General features: G+C 42.1%; 2 protein-coding genes across 14 annotated transcripts in view; one reads left to right on the top strand and one right to left on the bottom strand.

Moving 5' to 3' along the window:
* Positions 1-14,200, top strand: part of Crag (DENN domain-containing protein Crag) — a 112,720-nt gene extending 98,520 nt beyond the window's left edge. For all 11 annotated transcript variants that reach the window (XM_070531774.1, XM_065452580.1, XM_065452472.1 and 8 more), the window contains 5 exons: positions 2,877-2,960; positions 6,434-6,551; positions 7,121-7,175; positions 9,722-9,891; positions 12,775-14,200. In XM_070531774.1, coding sequence (XP_070387875.1) covers positions 2,877-2,960; positions 6,434-6,551; positions 7,121-7,175; positions 9,722-9,891; positions 12,775-12,926 — 579 coding nt within the window. In that variant the 3' untranslated portion in view covers positions 12,927-14,200. The remainder of the gene's footprint in view (positions 1-2,876; positions 2,961-6,433; positions 6,552-7,120; positions 7,176-9,721; positions 9,892-12,774) is intronic.
* Positions 14,201-15,680: 1,480 nt separating this feature from the next.
* LOC135919406 (chitinase-3-like protein 1) overlaps positions 15,681-21,314 on the bottom strand; it is a 53,271-nt gene continuing 47,637 nt past the window's right edge. For all 3 annotated transcript variants that reach the window (XM_065453326.1, XM_065453260.1, XM_065453403.2), the window contains exons 6-8: positions 19,235-19,420; positions 18,229-18,354; positions 15,681-16,638 (exon numbers count right to left, since the gene is read on the bottom strand). In XM_065453326.1, coding sequence (XP_065309398.1) covers positions 16,105-16,638; positions 18,229-18,354; positions 19,235-19,420 — 846 coding nt within the window. In that variant the 3' untranslated portion in view covers positions 15,681-16,104. The remainder of the gene's footprint in view (positions 16,639-18,228; positions 18,355-19,234; positions 19,421-21,314) is intronic.

Raw genomic sequence — 21,314 nt, forward strand, 5'->3', positions numbered from 1 at the left:
AACTTGGGCAGTTTGGAAGCACTATCAATTACTCTGCCAAGGCGTCTAACCAGGAGCAGTCAGGAGTGAGTGCACACTGGCAAGCGTGCATTGGGTCTAACCTTAAAGGGCCCCTCACCGGGTCTGGCCATTTTGAGCTGACAAGCACGTTTGAGCTGACAAGCATACATTGTGTGATAACGATCGTGTCTGCAAAGTATTACATCGCTACGCGCCGCGGAAAGATCTGAAACTTCAAATCGAGTGCTGTTTTCCCTTCTACTCGTGGTCGCCGCGCTCCAAGCCAGAGGATGACGTACTCGTGTACCTGCGCCTACGTACTGGTGTCCACAGTGTGACGTAGCTCGTGGTGACATGTGACTTCAACACTTATTCAAGACATCTGTTATCTGCGTGATCTGTTGCTTGAATTGACAAATTGAAGTTTAGAGAAATAATAAAATGCACAAACGGAATGTCTGCTTTACTGTTTGTTTTACTCCGCACCGAAACAAGAAAGATGTACCTCCACTTTGTGTGCTTGTTCCCATGGTCATGCGGTCACGTGTGCAGGTACCGAAACTATGCCATTTTCCACCAGGTTCCAGCGCATGATCATGCTCTGCGGTCCGCTTGTTCTGCCTCAGTATTCATGTAGCACTGAATTATACCGATAGTCATGTGTCCTTGTGCACAGCTCACAAAATTTTACGCTGCGCAAACGAGACAATAGCTCGCACGTGACGCCGTCAGCGGAAGTGCGTAGTGCCGGAAAAGATAATAAGTGAAAGAGGCCCGTGATGTACGCATCACAAGAACCTCGAGGTCCGATAGGGGAGAATGTAGGGAAGGAATTTCGCTTGTGGAGGCTTGACGGGGTGAGTGGAGAGAGCATCTTGCTTGGCAGTGGAGCCTGTCTGCTGAAATCATGGGTTCACGGCACTGAAATATTTCTATATCGGCTATTCATTAGCCGATTTGAAAAATGTTTGTGGCAGAACGCTCCCTAGAGGACATATAACAACTTCCAACGCAGAACCAAAATTTGCTATGGGGCCTGGTGAGGGGCCTTGTAAGTTTAGCATGGTTCGAGGCTAGTTGAGCATTCAGAACTAGTAGAAGTTAGCGAGACCTGCTGGCTACGGCACCGATAAGCAGGGTGTCCAACGTTTAATTCCTATGCAGGCGGCTGCGGCCAAGCGTACGTGAGCAGACAATAGTCTGCTTCTTCCGGAAGGACGTAATTATCGAAATTTGAAAGCATATTTTTGCTTATTTCAGACTATTTATTGAACTTCATTGATTAATATACACAGTAACAGTAGGAAGAAGCACACTGATATCCAAACACCCTTCTTGATTGAGATCACCTATTGGCCAATAACAGCAGCCCATGGGAATCCGCTTTATTATGAAATAAAGCATCCAGAGAGAATGGGGAGTAGGCTTCTATTGAAAAGAGAGCATCTGAGAGAAAGGTGACTATGCGCTTGCGAGCTCCATGCACCGTGTATGACAGCAAAAATTGGTTGAGACGTGCACAGCAGTGTGCTCAAGGGTGGTTCAAGCTCAAGGGGTGGGTCAGGGTCCCTTTAGCCCATTACCTTCCATTGATAAGTATAGTCGTCATGAAATTTTGTATCAATATATAGTCATATCATATAGTCATATATAGTCGTATCAATATTATAGTCATAAGCAAACATTTGTAATACAGTGAACCTATGATGACTATACTCATGCTATTGCATCTAGTTGTGATTCCTGACACTAGATGGCCACGCTTGTCCATGTTGTGCCATTGGTCTTTCATTATATTGCCACTTCTGACATCCCCGCATAAATCATGGCTGCCTCCTTGAAGCGAGGCACTGAAAGCATGCATAAAAGAAGTTATTTTGAGGGCTCCTCATTAGACCACAGCTCTGTAGAGTTCTGCTCGCAAATGGAAAGTTATGTGTTATCTGATGAGTCTGACTATTCTGTGGATGGCTCGGAGGACGTTGCGGCTGCCCGTGAGTGTGCCATGCGAAGATGGCTTACTAGCTGCTTTAGGAGCTGCGTAGAAGTAGCCACTATTCATCAATATGTTTTTGCAGCGTTCAGGTTATTTATTCTTTGAATTCTCCTTTTTCATAGTGTATTGAGCCCTCAAAACACTTTTTTGCAAGGCACCAGAGCCATGCAGTCGAGCTTTCTTCAACCTATCTTCTTACGCAATTTGTGAAATAAAGGAAACCCATTCAATTGAAATAATGGTACTATATTATTCAGAAAAAAAAGAAAGCTTTACAAACTGAGCAAAAAATATTTCTGGTAAACTTGGTACAATTTTCTTCTTTTTTTCACCACATGTGTTCAGGTTGTACCTGATAACTAGTATGGACATTGGACTGTGCCATGCCTGTATTATTTCAAGCCTTTTTTAGGAAATTGTATGAATTACTACTCTTATTATTATGAATATGTTGTCTTTATTTTGCTTTTGTTGCTTTAATTTGTTATGCATAGGTTGTTATTGTAACAGACTATCCTGATTTGTTGTTCTGCAATATTGAATGTGTTATATGTTGTGTTTGTTGCACGTCGATTTAGAAATTATTGTTTAAATTACTCTTTCCATGTGAAGAAATGATATTGCATTACCTCTAAAATTTAATAACAAGTGAGTCGTCCTTTTAAGACTTGTGAAGGAACATTGTTAAAATGACTTCTTATATTGCAAAATGTGTGACTCTGAATGTTATTTTTGTCATTTTTTGTATTGCACTTGTTGCAAACTGGGGAGGCCAGAGGCCTCGTCAGGCGTCTGCAGCCTTTAGTCTGTCTCCTCAGGCAAAACCTGAAATGAAGGGAAATTTATTTATTTGTTTGTTGACATCATCTGGTTTGTGCAGATTTGGTACTTCAAGCGACTTAGTCTACCAAGCCATCTTCCAGAACTGTGCCTGCAGGCTGTTTCTCTCCTCAGGGATCGCCAGGTAAACTGAAAAAGCCTCTCCTCTACATCCTTGTGAAAGTTTTGGTGCCCTTCATTGGTGGCAAGCAGAGTATGTGCACTCACTATCTGAAAGGCCAAATCAAGAGAAAATCCTTTTGATTATGTGCCACCTCGTAATTATATGGATATAGAAGCTGCAGAAACAGCTGTCCCCTGTGCATTTTTTCTGGAGTCATATCTGAGAAACCTGCTGTATGGCATTGGGCCGCTACATAAGTGAACTTTGAAGTCAAATACTACCTGCATTGCAAATAAAAATTTTGCAGTCTAATGTAACTGGAATAAATTGCTGAGATCTAAGGCTGCGCAATCTGACAGAATCCACTGCATTCATGTGGTGGCGTTCATCTAGTGGTATCCAATTGCGGGCCTTCATTTCAAATGCTCTCACAAGTATTTGAGTGTCTGTGAGCTGTTCGTCTCACCTGACACATGGCTACCCTTTACATGTCCCAAGTATCGCAGTTGTTGTTTTCTAACTTCACCATCACTACAGTCTATGCTCGCTACAACAGACCATCGTACAGCAGATTACGAATATAATGGACCATATTTCAGCCTTAGTTTGTTCTACCTATTTTATTAATGCAATGAAGTTTTTTTTAATGGACTGCGCTGCAACTGACTATCAGCTACAGCTGACAAAATTAGTGTCAATTTGTTTCAAAATCTGGTATATAAAATGGACTTTTGCCGTGTCGACACGGGCTGACAACTGACTTGCGAGGGTCAGCTGGCAATCGTGGCTCAATATTGCGCGCGCGAGGGAGGAAGGCGGGGTGGAAATGCGTCATCCTTTTTCGCATCTTCTTTTACATGCGAGGCGCGGAGTGGGAAGGCGAGAGAGAGAGGAGTTCTACTCCAGTGGCAGCTGCTTATGGCACGGCTGCCATCTTGAAAGCGATCTGCAATGTGGACAAAGTGCTCGCCCACTTGGGTGCCGTATCTTGAAAGCGATCTGTTATGTTAACAAAGTGCGTGCCTGCATGGGCACTGTATCTTGAAAGCAATCTGAGATGTGGACAAAGTGCACCTAGTGACTGTATCAAATCAAATCTTTATTCAGCATTCTTCCGCGTATGAAAAAAAAGAATGCTAGGACAAGAGCAAAAAAGCTGCTACAAGCAGCTTGACGAGGCCCTTGCCCCTGTTAGACTGGCAGCGAAAAGGTTTTACACTCATTGTAAATACATATTGTTTACATATATGTGATGCATCTCACAGAAAAAAGCAAGACTAATGTATTCGCGTACAAAGGCATCCCACGTACAGGCCAACATGTTTGAAAACATATGCAGGAAAAGGAATGTATGACAAATGTATTCACGTACAATAGCATCCTACGTACAGGCCAATATGTCTGAAAACATATAGAGGAAAAGGAAGGAAAAAAAAAAACGCATTTCGGGTCCAATTTAGACCATTTCCACTCAGGTCGTACAGACAATAAAAGAATTATACAAAGGTAATACGAAAACAAGTGACCTGCAATATAATAGAAAACGTTTACATTACATTTTTTCCTTCGCCTTTTTCCCCTTTCTTTCTTTTTTTTTTTAAGTTGAAGACCGTCGTTTGCCATTAAAAATTCTTTCCATTGCTTTCGAGTGATGGCCCTCAGGTCTATATACCTCTTTCCAAGGCTATTTAGCAGGAATGGTACACGATATTGTAACCTGTTAAAACCATTATTGGTTCGGGAAAATGGCAATTCCCATATTTCTCTTTGCCTTACGCTGTTCGGCAGCTGCAGTGATTTTTTTAGGCAACTTATTCGAAGAAAATGCTCATTTGTGCGTCTTAAGCTGCTCTTGTATTTTAAGAACAGGTTAAATATGTGTGCATGCCTGACAGAAAGGACATTAAATGACTGAAACAAATCCCGCGTACGGGAATCGTATGGGGCATTTGCGATATGGCGAATAACTTTTTTTTGTATTACAAGTAATTTGTGAATGTTTGTTTGAGATGTTGTCCCCCAAACAAGGTTACAGTAGTTTATATGCGGAAGGAATAAGGCATTATATAGAAGAAGCTTGAGTTTCGGTGGAATCACCTGTCGCAATCTGCAAATCATTCCACATGCCCTCGCCAACATTTTAGCTACAAGGTCAACGTGAGCGTCCCAAGTTAAATTTTCGTTAAAAACGACTAATAGTGTTTTAACCTGTTTTGCAAGCTCGATTTTAGAATTGTCAAAATATATATCCAAGCAACGATTTATTTGCTTTTGCACCGGTGCAAATAAAATACATTTGGTTTTCGCTGCGTTTATTATTAAGGAATTTACTGTGCTCCATTGAGACAATCTATCAAGGGTAGTATTTGCTAAGCTTGCGAGTTCCTTAATATCCTTGGACTGAAAGAAAATGCTGGTATCATCTGCATAGATAACAAAATATGCTTGATCACTAATGCTTATTAAATCATTAACATAAAATTGAATAAGATCGGTCCCAGTATACTGCCCTGCGGAACCCCAGCCTTCACAGGAAGCAAAGATGAATATTCGCCTGAAATAGCGATGCACTGTTTTCTTTGTTCAAGATATGATTTTAGTAATTCTAAAGGTATTCCACAAAACCTATAATGTGCTAATTTTCATAATAAAGTGGTATGATTAATCCTGTCGAACGCCTTCGAAAAATCTACAAATATGCCAAGGGTTAACTTCCTTTCCTCAAATCCATTAAGTATGTGCTCTTTTTGCGACAACAGGGCCAGTTTGGTTGACACCTGCTTTCGAAAACTGTATTGCTGAGACATTTTAATCGAAAATCTATTACAAAACATTGTCACTCTATTACAAATAACTTTTTCCAGACCTTTCGAAATAGCAGGTAATATTGCCACTGGTCGGTAATTGGATAAATCGTTTCTGTCTCCAGACTTATACAACACCGAAACCTTTGCGAGCTTCATTTTGTCTGAAAAAACACCTGTAGACAAACAAGTATTAAACAGATGGGTGAAAACTGGTACCAGGAGATCGAGTAGCTTCATATGCGCTGTGCTTTCAACGTTGAGTTTGCGTTGAAGTGAGAGACAGCACGAAGGTCAATTTGCTTGCTGCCATGCTTATCTTGCTTAATTTGCTATCACAATTGATGCTTCGCCGTTCGAATGAAACTGTAACTTTTTTTTCTTTTCTTTTTTTGCTTTGGATGTTCATCACTCACTCTTTGCAATAAAGTTGTTATGGTGACGAAAGTTTCAGAAGTGAGGCGTTTCGGATATTACGGACTTTGGATAAAACGGACGTTTTTCGTCGGATTATCAGGGTCCGTTATAACAAGAGTTGACTACATTATGTGAAGTTTCTCCTCATGCATCACAGCAACTGTGTCAGGTGCTATGCTGTGTGCACATTTAACTTTTGTTGCAGTGAATTTAACTGTATTAAAATGCATGTCAATTAATCTGTGAATCTGTTATTAACTTCTTTTTTTCCAGGTCCCTGAGCAATGGCAGTCCGTTGAAGGGAAGATGGTGGTGATCAGCTGCTGCTGGGACAACTCCAGGCTGCATACCAACATGGTGCCATACATGTACTCACAGCTTGGCAAAAACAGTTGAGTGGAACTGCTGCACATCTATTCTGTGGTCAAGGGCTGCTTGTACCATTTTGCTCACCCTTTCTCTGCATGAATAACATACCCTATGCCTTTGACATACAAATAATGAATTGAAAGTACAATAACCAGATGTAAATCTTTAATATAAAGCATTCTAGCCTGCCGCAAAGTTGTGTAGCAAAGTTGACTTCCTTTGAATTATGAGAGTGGTAAAACTGTACAAATAGGCAGTAAGCCTTTATCACATTTTTTTCTTTGTTGGTGCTTTTGTTCTTAACTTCCAGTGTAATCATTCTCTTCCTTTTGACTACCTTTAGCCAGAGTTGGGACTTTGTAGTGATGCCTTTTCTGATGCTATTCCTTCTCGCACTTAGCAGTCATAGTGGCACCCTGCCCACATTATCAATGGGATTAGCCAGCCGTGAATGGTGGGTGATAAGAGCGACTCAGAATCGATTGGAAGGCATCGCTATAAAGTCGCAGCCCTGAAAATGCTTGCTGAGAAAGATGTCCTTTACCAGCATGATTTATTTGCATAAACTTCCTGCTTTGTGTTCTCCCACAGACATGTCCTCTTTGGTGCAATCACTGGTCACAGAAGACAACAAACCTACAAAAAGGTGAGTGTGGTAATAAGTAAGCTTTTTCTTTTCTTTTTTTTTCAGCATTCCTTTTTAATTGCACAAAACGCCACTCTAGACTATCTGTTCACTTCTAGTACAGCAAGTTGGGTGAGGCCGTTTCCATTCATGACGAATCTACAAGGCATAAAAACGGACGAGGTCAAAGTAGACATTGGGATTTTGAGTTTTCCAGTCATCTATCTTGTCCTCATTTTTAGCATTTTATAAATTCGTCATGAATACTCCTATGCTTTCTTCTTGCTTTATAAAATGAGAAGTTCATGATGTGTGAGCCAATGTTTATACAGTAAAACCTCGTTAAACTGTACCCTATTAAACTGTAGTTTCGTTTTAAAAGTAGTAAAGTCAAATCTCCGACTCAGCTGCCATTGAACATAATGCGCTTTGTATCCGCATAAACCATACCAGCTTACTCCGTACGTACTGGTTAACACGTAGTGTTTGCACTTTTCGTTGCGAAATCATGACGGTAGGTCAGCCAGGCAGAAGAATTAGCCTCAGAGATCAGAATGGCCAAGTGCGAACACAGAGGGCGCTTGGAAGGCTGAAGCCACATTAACATCAACATCGTTTCAGTGCCGAGCCAGAGGGCATTGTGGCTGGCTAGTGGTGGCCTCTATTATGGCGTCATGCAAGCTAGGGCTCACGGAATGACGAAGCTGGGACTAAAACTGGGGGCTCAGCATAAAAGAGAAATTGGACATCGTTTGTGCTATCGACTGCGGCACGAAGTAGGTCACGGTGTGTGGCATTTGGAATGCGAAGGAGAAGATGCTGGGCAGTGCTGCTGGGACCGTGAAAAGATACCAGCTACGAAGTTCAACTTTTCGAAGTTCTAATTTTCGCCATCGTTGCCTCTATTATTGCTGAAGTGTTGCCTAACGAGAGTGATGAGGACGACGTGGAAAGCGACAGCATGGGCGATTCAGGCCTGACGGTGGCAGAAGCTGCACATTACGTCATACTCATGCGGGTGTTTGCTGAGAAGAGGCGGCTGGTGGAAAAGCTGGCTTGCAGCTTAAAAGAGATTAAGGTCATGTCGTTGCTGCTAGGCTGCCGCAGCATCAAACGACAATAACAGACTTTTGTCATGCGAATTGAATAAATACAGCATGTTTTTTGCCCTTTCATCGTACTCTCTCTTAAGTTCCATTCTTTAAAGGTAAGTGGGTGATCTCACATTATTTTGGTTAAACAGTACTACCATTTAGTATATAGTTTTTCCGAGCTCTGGCCAACTATGGTTTAACGAGGTTTCACTGTAGATATTTTTTCAGTTTCGCAACTCCTCCTCATGAGCAGGGCGCAACTTGTCCCTAGGGGCTGTGAGGGTGCTGTGGTCGAGCTTTATGCCAAGTGAGCGGTGCTGCTCAGGTGTTTGCAAGTGAGCGGGTGTTTGCGCTGCTTCTTGTGCTGGTAGCCGATTTTATTTTCTCACTGTGTGTGCCTTGTCACTGTCCTCATACACATCGCTGGCGGTCAAGGCCTTCTGCATCCGGTCCAATTTCGGTGCTCATGGAGACATCGAGTATCTGTGGCATGTGGGTCACCGATTGTTGATATTGCGCGCACACTTTAGTTTGCTGGCCCACTTTTTTTTTTTTTTGTCTCCTGGGATAAACCTTACTCCTGGTGCCATATTTTACGTCGTGTTATGGAACTTCACGCCAACATGCAGACGTGTTTCAGGTCTGTTTCCATCAGCAGGCACAGGAAAGCTCCTACAAACGGCACATCATTCCCCCCACCTTCAGATCCGCGTTGTTACTTTAGAATTGGCAAAGAGCCATTTCCTGTATGGTGGAAGGTTTGGAGGAAATCATGCAAGGTATCTGATGTAGAGTTTCAGGATGGTGGCATAATCAAGTCACTTGTTACATGCTGAATGCCATAAGTGGCGGGGTCGTTGAAATTGAGTGCAATGGTTGGGATTGCATAAAGGGCACTGTTCCTTGCTTGTTTCCAAAGGTTCCAGTCTGCTTTTGCTCCCACCGAGAACATAGAAGGTCGATAAGGCAAAGGGAACTTGCGCATGAGCAAGTAGTAGAATCACGCTGCGGTTTGTCCAGGAAATGTCCACTAGAGTCACCCCTTCCTTCGGGCGTACACCTTCAGCTATGGTGCCTAGAATATTATTCTTCAGCTTAAACAACAACAGAAAGAGAAAAAAAGAGAAAAGAAGCCACGTTGATTATAAAAAAAACAGGAACCCTTAATTGCAGTGTCTGTCATTGCTCACGTCAAGAACTGTTAATCTATTCGACTTCTGTTTGGACATGCTGGTGCTTTAGAGCCATGGAAGAACAGCTGTGAACATTTATTACTCTAGAGATCAATGGGAACAACTGCAAAGTTAGGAAAGTGCGAAGCTATGAAAGGAGAAAGACAAAAAGGAAGAAACCATTGCATGAGAAATGTAGTCTAATAGTGCGGCGCTTCTTCCTGTTAACTATTCTTGGTGTGTTTGTGGTTTCACGCCTTGTCTTGAACTGCTTTCTTCTCATCCTCTTTCTTACTGACAGCCTGCGGGAGCGGGTGCTGAGTTGTGTGCAGCAAAGCAACGTGCGTGAGGCAGTGGAACTGCTGGTGAGGGAGAGGCATAAGACACGCAACCAGCAGCGCCGGCCCAGCCTCTACCGTGATGTTCTTTTCCTCTCCTTGGTCGCCCTTGGCAAGGACGCTCTCAACCAGAGTGAGTAACCCTTGCCATTTTGGCCAACAGTGATTCCTATTTTTGCCCATGGAGTTGAAACTGGGGAGCCATTTCTTGCATGAATGAGACCTGTCTAGTTATTTACTCACTTGTAAAGACAGTATCAATAATGGTAGATATTTAATTTGTATGTTGCAGTGATAAGGTTGGTATACCATTTAGCTTGTAATTATCTGTGCACAGGATGCCTGTAAAGCATTCACTTTTTTTCTGGTAAGGGTATCTTTTACCCCACCATTTCAAGAAAATTGGTGACATGCTTGAAATAACACACAAGCTTTTGTCATGGAAAGTGTTTCATTTCAAGAAATCTTTAAATTGGTGCCCAGGGTGGCCTTTGTACTTCACCTTCTGTCTTTTACTATGAGCCAGGCAATTGACTTAGCGGACATGCCTCGAAGCATCAGAGATCTGTTTTTAAGGGCTAGAATGCAACATGAACAGAAGAAATAATAATGTGGAGCACTTTTTACGTGTGTAACTTGAAAAGTTTGTGTCACGTTGCTGCATAAAATAGCTGTTAAACATGTTGTGGCCCTGAAATCTGCCATCCATGATTTAATCAAATTGGTTTCCATTGCCTATTAAGAAATCCTAATAGGTGCTGTACTTTGTTTTTTCTCTTTAGGATTTAGTTTTGCCTTATAATAGAATGTTGTTTCTATGTACATGAGTATGTTTTTAGCACATTGCTACTAGTGATGTCAACTTGGTGATTTTATTAGCTCTGACTAGTAAAAAAATTTTATTTGTGAGCAGTTGTCAAGTCATCTCTACCTTTAATTTTCTTTCCTTTTTCCTTTTTGTTTAGTACAACAATTAAAAATCTTACATATACTGGCACTCTATGTGTTGCAAACATGCTGTTTACTGGTGCTCTCTTTAAAGGGCCGCTCACCAGGCCTGGCCATCATGAGCTGACAAGTGCAGTGCATACAATGCATACTAACGATCATGTCTGCTAAGTATTACATCCCTACGTGTCGCGTAAAGAGCTTAAATTGCAAACCACTGGCCGTTTGCCCTTCTCCTTTCGGTGGCACCATGCTCCCAGCAGGAGAGTTGATGTCAGTCATGCAAGTGTGTCTGCATAGATTGCCGTGCTGTAACAATACTCATAGTGACACATCACTTCGAGAGTTATCAAGGAGTAAGCCTTTAGTGACTCATGAGTGTCTCTCCAAGGTGGGAAAGCGGTGATCAATCAAAGCCGGTGACAACTGTCACAGCACTTGATGGATGACCCTAGGTGGACAATGGGTGATCATCATGATAAATAAAATAATTAAAAAAGGTGAAAAAAACTAAAGAAAAAGAAATAAGAAAAAAAAATTGCTGAGTCAGTCGGATGTCTCTGAAGAGCGCGCGCACTGCGCTTGCATCCCATGCTAGCAGCCACGGCAGTGCCCATTTGCAGCACAGTTCAGACAACAGCAACAGAGGCAGTCACAGATAGGCTTTCGCCTGTCCCAGTTTTGCTCAGCAAAGTGCCCATAGATTTTCAAGGCAACATTAGTTATTTGTTTAATCTGTTGCTTCAATAGACGAATTAAAGTTTAGAGAAATAATAAAGAAAACTGAATGCCTGCACGTTTTTGTTTTCTTCATACCATAGCAAGAGAGATTTACGTGCATTTTGTCTTCCCACGTCGTGCAGTCAGCGAACAGACCATGAAATTATGTCATTTTCTACAGTGTTCCAGTGCCGCGATCATGCTCTTTCATCTTCTCATACCTGCCTCAGTGCTTAGGATTGTGGCACTGACTTATACTGCTAATCAGATGTTCTCGTGCAGAGCACACAAAATTGTCTGCTGTGCGAAACGAGACACACCCAACAGCTTGCATGCGAGACCATCACCGAAAGTATACTGCGCAGCAAAAACGCGCGCGAGAGAGAGAGAAAAAAATGAAAAGAAAAAAGAAGGCAAGGCTCGTGATGTTGTTTGTCACGCACTCCTCTGGCTTTAGTATGGGAGAACGCAGAGAAGGAATTTCGTTTGCGGAGGCTAGACAGGGCAAGTGGAAAGAGTGTTATGTTGGTGGTGGTGCTTGCCTCCAGAAATCGTGGGTTCATGGCACTTCAGTATTTCTATCTCCGCTATTGATGAATTAATTTGAAAAATTATTGTAGTAAAACACTCCTTAGGGGGCATGTAACAACTTCCAGTTTATAACCAAGATGCTATGTGGCCTGGTGACAGACCCTTTAATCTAAAAGTGAGAATTATTGTAATTGTCAAATGATGCCTCAGTTGGCATTGCTTCCTCTATATGACCATGTTTCTCTTGAACAAAAGCTTCGGTAGCTTCTGTAGTTTAGAGAGTGCAGGTTAGAAGCACTTTCCCTTGCCACTATATTCAAGAGAATGGTAATATAATGGCTGCTGCAGCACACACTTGAAAATTATTTAATGGAACATCCAAGTGGGGGGACCTAATTTGAGCAAAGGAGAGCTGTAGCAGAGCAGAACATTTCGCAAACATGGGGTAGTGTTCTGTTATTTGAAGTATCATGAAAATTAATCTTTATTACTATTTATCATGCCTATCCTTTAATGTTTTCTGTATGAATGGAAAGCCAGCTCTCCTTCCAGTACCATTTCTTCCAGTGTGTACCATGCAGGTGCAAAAATTTGCATGCTTAACTGTATGTCCTATAGCAGCTTGAATTCTGACAGGTCTTTCTTTAGCTGTTCTTAGAGCCCTTAATTGTGGGTTTCCTTATTTTTATTTGCCAGCACTTTGAGCAGCTTTCTGGAGCCTATCATGTTGCCCTTGTAGTTTTATTAATTCTGGACCTGCCAGCAATGTACGCAAACAACAATGTTGTCTTTCTGTAATTGTTTTTCTCTTTCACAGATTTGTTCTACCGTGACTATGTTAAAATATATGAAGAACTGGCAGCCAAACGCTCTGCATTGTTCAAGTGCGACAAGTACCCATCAGTGCGTGCCATGCTTTGCCGCAAGTACTTCAGAGACTTGGAGCTGAAGCCGTTCTCTTTTACTTGAAGCTGTGAATGTTCAAGTTGACTGTAGATCGGCGGCATGCTGTGTTTGAGCCATGGGCTCAGTCCTGCAAAAGGGATGTCGCTTCATTCTTCAGCTCTGCCATGGTTTGATGCTGGAGAGGTACGATCAAGCTAGTGCAGCAGATTGTTGTTGACTTTGTGAAAAACTGTTGCATTTGTTTCCTTTAGCTGATGTACTCCACTTACAAGAGTGCTACGCCTTCTTGAGCGATGTTAAATAGCCTATATCAAATAATTTACAAGAGCAATGCATTGTCTTATTTATACACTAATGTGTGGTTTGATAATATAGTCGACTCGCAGTTGTTATTTTTTATTATTTTCTTTTTGTGCATGGCATTGTATAGACATATACAACAATTTTTAGGCGATAGGAAAAAAAAAACTCATCAAAATGTGCCACAAAGAACTGAAGCAATGCCCCAGCTATTAAAGAGTTGGGCCTTTAAAAGTACATGCAGAAACTCTGTAGTTGTGATTGATGAGTGTATAATTGCTTCGTTTATCGGCGTGCTTTTGTCAGCTAGTTGTTTACTAATCAAGATGTTGTTTTCAGTTTTGTTTACTAATTCTGTGAGCAGTTAGCTAGGTTTTTCTCTATTCTTAGGCACATGCATTCATATCATGTTCACTCATAAAATCGTGGCAAAGATTAAGCAGGGGCCCTGTTTTGTAATGATGGTTTTCTTTTTTCGTTCTACCCTTCATCACTGGCTTGCATGCCACTGTTATTGCTTGTATCAACCCCTTGACACGAGGAAAGAGCAGAATAGAAGGAAAATAATTGTTGCCTAATTTGGCCCCAATCTTGATGTTTTGCTTGAAGCATGTCGTGTTTACATGATGCATTCTCGTTTCATGTTATGGGGCTGCACTTCAACATCTTTTCAGCCGTTGGTGTTGGGCAGCTGCCATAGAGAGTAGCAGCGACTCATTGTGTGCAGTGTGCTTTTACATGCGCTCTTCTTTGTTTAACATGAATTTAAAATGCATGTGTGCCATTGTTGTTGTTGAACTGGCACACTTGTCTTCATCCAACCACTGTTGAAATCACTCTGCTCATGTGCACGTCAACATGCACATGGTACATCATCCCAGCACACCTGTGACTGTTTAAAAATTGCAGCTACACTTGTATGATAACACACTGTACACTACATTGCATGTATACATGCATATATTATATATACACAAATATTATATATATATACTGATATGTTTTTTTATGAAGTTTAGTAAAAGGGTTATGGAAAATGTTGTCTCCCTGCTTTTTCCAAGGCCTATGACAAAATCCTAGGATTTAAAGCTGGCCTATGACTGTTCTCATCACATCTTTTTGTTATTGTGTCTGTTGCGGCATGCCGTGTCAATTGCATCTTGAGATTAGTACAGTAGAACCTCGTTATAACGGCGTCACATCCAACATGAAAGTACATTCATTACGGTGGATTCTCTTTAAACATAACCTCAAGGGACCAGAGAAATCGGTTCCGTTTATCAGGAGTTCCATTTACTGATAGACAAAACTGAATACAATTGTATGAATACAAAACCAACCAATCGTGAGGATGGTGTTCCTTTTAAGAGGCAGTTTCGTTTAAGCGATTTGCATCTATCGAGATTCCACTGTATATCCAATATTGGTTATAAGTGTGTAGTAGTATATTAGTTGCATGCCATTATCAGCAGGAAGCACTCTTACTTTGTTATATATAATAATTCGTTATATCCATGTTTGTTGTGTTGAGGTTCAACTGTATATGAGTTTGCAGCTTCTATGAACTAAATTTCATTTGCTCTCAGTGTCCTGGTTAGTCCCATGTCATTAAAAGGGCCCTGAACCACTTTTTATTCAAGTGGATAAAGGCATTTGAAGTGAAAATAGGCTATTTCAGAAATACTTTCCCACAAAAAGTACTTTAATGCGTTCAGCGGAAGCGGAGTAATTGGCAATCAAGCACGGCCTCCGCTGTGCTCCCGTTCCTTCTTGAATGCCTTGCACTGCGAAGACTGCAGCATAGTGGGGCGTGCCCACAACACTCCACTTTCTATATGTCACCATGGCATGCAGTTCATATTTCATTTTAGATGTTAACGTAGACACCACGACTTCCGCCTTTGGTGCCTATGACACACTAAACACAAGGCAAATGCAGTTGTCCTCAGCGAGCCGCAGTGCGCTTAGCCAGTGGACTCGTGGTGGCACCCCACAGCGGCCACGGTATCTACCGCTATCGGCCAATAGCAGCTGTCTAAGGGAATGATGAAATAGTGCATCTGATGATGAAGTAGTGCGTTTAGAAGAGAGTGAGAACAGGGCCTTCTGTTGAAAAGGGACCGTTTGAGAAGAAGGTTACTTTGTGGTCCGCTTGTGAGCTCCATGAACCGCGTACGATAGCAAAACTTGGCCGAGATGTTCGCGGCAGCGTATGGTACCCGCAGACTATGTTACCTCACCAAGCCCGAGGGGTGGTTTAGGGCCCCTTTAACTGCAATTTCTGATGCTTCATGACCGGTTAGGGTGTGAAGGTAAACATTGTCATACATAGGTTGCGCAATAACCACGTAAAATTTTCAGCCTTATGGACGCCAGACATTTTCACCTCTCTTGCTATGTGGAACATATCTCATAGCCTTGCCATTCTGCTGTTCATCCAAGCTGTAATTTACACATGCGCTGATTGTAGCTCTGCATAAGTGTGTTACATATCAGCCTTGACAATAATCCAACACATGCAGCCAATGTCTCTTTTATTTGCAATAGTCACAGACATTATTTCAGCTCTCAGACCAACTTGTATATCAATAGATGGCTGTGCAGGTCACTTGGCTTTTTCTACATTCACATTACACATGGCTTTACCTAGTTTACGTGTTGATGCTAGCTTACTCACTTATAGACGAGAAAATTCACTAGATAGCCGATTCTGTGCATCTGTGACCACAGAAACACAAATGCCTTAAGGATTTTTTGATAAACTTGATTAAGCCACTTGGAGATTGTGTCATGTCTCAAACTGTGACAGTGACCCCTGTTGATGGAATGAAGGTGTGTAGAGGGGCATATCTTTTTTTAACATGTGACTTTTAGTTGAAGTTGCCTGCTATAGACAGCATGTGCCGCAGTCTGGTTCATTCAGAGCACAAATATTTCATGCCTAGAATGTGCATACGTTGACAGAGGGATTGAAGACTGTGTTCGCTGGACAGTCAAAGAAATAGATGGTGTAGGTGCCATCAAGTTGTGACACGCACCTGTAGAATCTGTGTGGGTCATTCGGATATGTGTAGAAACCGTCATTAGAACACTTTAGCTCTAGTGCAGATGTTGTCGTCGTAAGGAAACTTGTCGTCGTAAGTGGACTGACACCAGCCTCATTTTTTGGTTTCAATGTCGCTGGCAGCGTTGATGGCAATTTAATTCCTGTAGTCGATGTTTCTGGTTTCGGCTCCGCTGGTGTTGATGGCAAGTTCATTCCTGTAGTCGACATTTCTGGTTTCGGCTCCGCTGGTGTTGTTGATGGCAAATTCGTTGCCATAGTTGGGAGTGGTATGGTGGCATTAGCTTCAAGTGCATCTTTTATAGCTCTCTGCAGGGGGTTTTTCACACCTCCACATGTTCCTGAGAAGTCATCCGTTTCAATGGACCAGACCATGGCGCCAGCGAGACCCAGGGAGCGTGCGAACAGGACCTGTTGTGCAGGAGAGCAACATATCTGTAATTAGCTGTTTTGTTAATTGATTACAATCTCTCCTGTCATTTATAATGTATAGAGGCCAAGTTCGAGTGCTGTCTGTGTAATCAAGGTGCTGCATCAATTGCTAGCGATTTGCGAATGCATCTCAGATCGTTTTTTAAAGAGTGCCTTCATAAACTTGTGTGAAGCCATCTATTTCAATATAGAAGGCCATGGCATTTGCAAGACCCATGGAGTGAGCAAACTTCACCTGTTGTGTGAGAAAGCAATAGATTTGCACTGGCTATTGTGCAGAAAATGCATACACCAAATGTGGTGTCATTGATACTTTTAAACAGAATGGGATTGTTAGACATCTGAAGCTATGTCATGCCAGTTTACAAGTGGAACTCCGATGTTTAATTCAATACACGGCCTTCTTGGTAGTTAACTTCATAAGGAAAACTTACATGGGCATGCATGTGATGTGTGTACCTTCGGCGATGCTTATAGTATTTGATAGTTCGTGTTACTGAATATACCTTGGCATTCGCCCTATGCCAAGATATAGCTTAGGGAAGAAATTTTGATTGATTAGAGCATGTTGAATTGCCTGCGTCTTTGTGCAGTGCAGTGACTTCCCGCAAGAGCGATGCTACACACATTCTTTATAGTGATGGGTCAGCAGGTCCGCCTAGACGACATTATGGACCTAGGTTTGATTGGCGACGAGTCGGTCAGGTTCTATGAATATGTATATGCCATATTTTGACCCACCATCCCTGCATCCATTTGACACCTGCCTCAAAGCTCACCGAAGTCACCTTTCTCTCAGCACGTAGCTACTATGCCTTCTTTGCTATGAAGACACCTGCTGCCCGTAGGAAGATATCGCTCACTGTAAGAAAAAAAAAAAGACCCTTTGGGGCTTATCCCCTAACAATAGTAATTTTTCGTGCATGTTCTTTTTTCAAACTCTGCGACTCCGGTTTAATTTTCAGGTCACGAATGGCCTGCAAGTGTTGGTGTGACAGAGCATTCCTGACATCTATGAAAATAGCGAGCGCTTAAATAAAGAAAATGTACACACGATTGATAGTTATTGTCGGGGGACGAGATGAGCCCCAAAGAGGCGAATATTTTGCAGCCCTGTCCTTGGGCTGGGGAGCGCATTCAGAGATGGCTATTTATTTATTTATTTATTTATTTATTTATTTATTTATCTATTTATTTATCTATCTATCTATTTATTTATTTATTTATTGTTATTGTTATGACAATTCCAGCCCACGCACATTCTGGCTTGCAAAAAAAAAAAGAAGTTTCACGTCGACTTCAGATGAGCTTTCACACATCTGTGGAATTCTGCTTGAGTTGGGGCAGACAAATAACCACCTCTTCCGTAAAGACTTTTTTTTCTCTTTTTTAAGTGATCGACAAGGGGAGACCGAGAGAAAGAAAGCAATTAGAACCAGCAGAACTGTAGGTTATATAGCCAACCAGCTGCAAATATCTTTGCTCACAGCTCGTATGGCATGATCAGAGAACATGTTTTTGCAGTTGGCACTGTGTACCCGTGAGCCAAACAGTTATCGCTTTTCTTACTTTTGCTGTGAGGCTTTGCGCATCGTCAAAGCCGATCCACAGGTTTCCTTTCACAGCTACTGGGGCGACCACGCCAGCATCTCGTGTTATTTTCCAGTCCTTGGATGCCAGAAGCTGCATGCAAATCTGAAAAATCGCGAGCAGGTAAAAAATTATGTGGCTCATAAATACTTCACAGTGCAAAAATGAAGTGGATTGACACACACGAGGTACACAACTTGCACTTCACATCAGCCGTTAGAGTTCTTTGGTAATCTTGTTGGTCGTGAAAACTTTTAATGCATCGTCTAGAGTGTGTGGCGAAGCGTTTTGGCCATGTACTAGCCTCGGTGCTTCTCTCTTAGGACAGGTACATCATTGTTCCGCCGTCTCCTGTGAAGTTTTAAGTATAACTGTAACCGGGCTGTGTTGGGCTAACATCGTCCAATGCAAGGCAAATGTATTTCCTATGCTGCGAAGGATCAATATGGTGAACCTGCATTTTGGAACTTGCACGCTCGGCGCATCTATTGGCGCTCAAGGTGCTAATTTATTTGGTTAATATTTTGAAATAAGCTGGAACTGAACGTAATGTTAGCTTTGCTGTTGTGGACGAGTGCTATCAGAGAAAGTGATCGCTCTTTCGTCATAGCAGCACATGAAAAACAAATTCACAACTCTGCTTTCATCATCGGGTGGAAGGAACGCGTTCGTGAAGGGAGGCTCTAATCTTGCAGGTGTAGTACCGCAGCTGATCATTTTTGTGAACTTGTATTGTCGAAGATAACACGAAAGTGTACTGTGCACGATAATAATTAATTTATATATCGGGTACATCTGCACAAAACGTGCTCATACAAACGCACAAATGTGTCATTAAGACACTAAACCAATCGAGCATGATTTAATGTTTCGTTTTAATGGCCCTTGAAGAGCTCATTGTACCATTCACCAAGCGAAACGGAAATAGGAAATTTTATAGCAGCAGAGTCTGAGTGACTGGTGGCAAGCACCCGCCTATACTAACCTCACTGTAGCCAAGGTAACCAGCTTCTCCAGTTGCGGGCCCAGCGGGTCCGGGACCCACTGTGGGAGCCAGAAAGCCGTCGTTCTTCGGGTTGGCCAGCGTGAAGGTGCGCCCATAAAGGGGCATGCCTAGCACGAGCTTGTTCGGTTTCGCACCCTTGTCAAGCCACATCTTGACAGCTTGCACCTGTGGAGGAAGCAGTCGCCCATTGGACCATCAACGTGCTACAGATGTCCAGCAGAGATCGAAAACAGGACAGTCGAACGTTTCTAGGACATATCTAAGAAGCTTGTGGATCATTGGATGTCCATGGGAACATCCCACGCACGTGAATTGGCGTTCATAGAACTGTCCCACGAACGTCATAATGGGATAATTGGATGTCCAAGAGATGTCTAAATATGGATTTTTATTGCATAATCCCGATTATGTCCCAAGGACATTTTTGTCAGGATGTAGGACGCTTCTGGGACATTGTGTTACCAATTGTCCAAAGGATGTTTGTGGGACGTTTGGTTGTGAATTTAGGATATCCACAGGTCGTCCTTACTGATTATAAATTAACATAATAGAGACACTCCTCATAATGTGCCCTAGCAGTGCAGCAGGCCTGCTGCATTTTACGTACCATTAACAAAGTAAGTTTGGCCTGGTTTTATGTTGGGTTGTGGGGCAATGATCAAAAAGAATTGCATGGCTCTTGGAGATCCATCCCAGCGGCCCAATAAGGTGACCAAACATTTTTGTCATGCAAGTTGAAGTACCAGGAGACTGGCCAGGAATACAGCCCACCACATCTCAAAGTATTTAAAGAAGGCTGCAGTGCTGCTAAGCATTGTGCACATAATTCCCTGCTACAGTAAGCTAATACATTACATACAACTTGATAAGAATGCATTAATTTAAAACCTATAGACATGCAAGCTATACTTTCTTGTGCTAATAGGAACGAAGCTACAGAACTAAGTTCTGCAGGCTGCTGAATCATTTGACAACCTCATTAAAAATACTGCATCTATTTCAATAAAACAATTGCAGGAATATCACAAGTTCAACTCTCAAATGCACTCAGCAGTGTCAGTAAAGCACATCAATGCAAATTAATAAAACTCAATAATTTCATCACGCAAGTTCAGCTATCGGGAGTTATTTATGATGCACCATGGTTATCAAAAGTTCGCATGAATTAAACTGTTTACGAATGAACTTTGGGTAGCAAGAAAATTTCATAATTCACAGTGGGGCCACTACGGAAGTTATCACAAGGCTTGCTGTGGGCTCACTTCCGTGGTCGCTGGCACATCAGTGCAAAATTTGCTGAACAGTTCAGATATGTTAGCCACCTTAAGTTGCCAGAGCATTTCCCTAGGCCATATTCAGTAGTTACACTAAACGATTTATGCTAAAATTGTCGGAACTACATTAAGCATTAATGAAATTACTTGAGACTAGTTCAGTGGTCATATAGACCCAAACAGCTGCGGTATGGTCATCCATTTATAGAGCAAATGCAATATGCATCCATAACAAGTTCTGGTAAAGGTCACCAGAGCAAACATTGACACTTTCGTGTAGTAACAAGTCCATTTCAGTAGAGCTAACATTTTGCAGATGCACCTCGGCCAGTAAAAGAAATTTAAAAGCCCTCTGCAAGGGTGGGGGTTAAAAAGGAAGTTAGTAGGAGGGCTACTGCAGGCTGGCTCACTTCAAGGTCGCAGGCACATAAATGAAATATTTGCTGAAAAGTTCACAAGTGTCTTAGCCATGAAGGAAGCTACTCCAAACGTTCTACAGGCCTGCTTCAGTGGTTGCACAGTAAAAGTAGTACTAAAGATTTGATACATACACTGGGCATTAATAATGTTACTAGAAAGTTCACAAGTACAAAAGCAGTTACAAGACACTTGCTTCGGCACAAAACCAAACTGATTTCACGGGTACTAGAAGTTACAGGATACTTGCTGCGCTTGAGTGGTCACAAACACAAATTCACCATAAGTGTTCACAGGCTCGAAGGCCTCTAAGCAAGTAAGCAGCAGCTGAATGCGACCTTTCCGTAGTCACAGCCAAATATTGCTGA

This window comes from Dermacentor albipictus, chromosome 1, assembly GCF_038994185.2.
Source record: "Dermacentor albipictus isolate Rhodes 1998 colony chromosome 1, USDA_Dalb.pri_finalv2, whole genome shotgun sequence".
Classification (NCBI taxonomy): Eukaryota; Metazoa; Arthropoda; class Arachnida; order Ixodida; family Ixodidae; genus Dermacentor; species Dermacentor albipictus.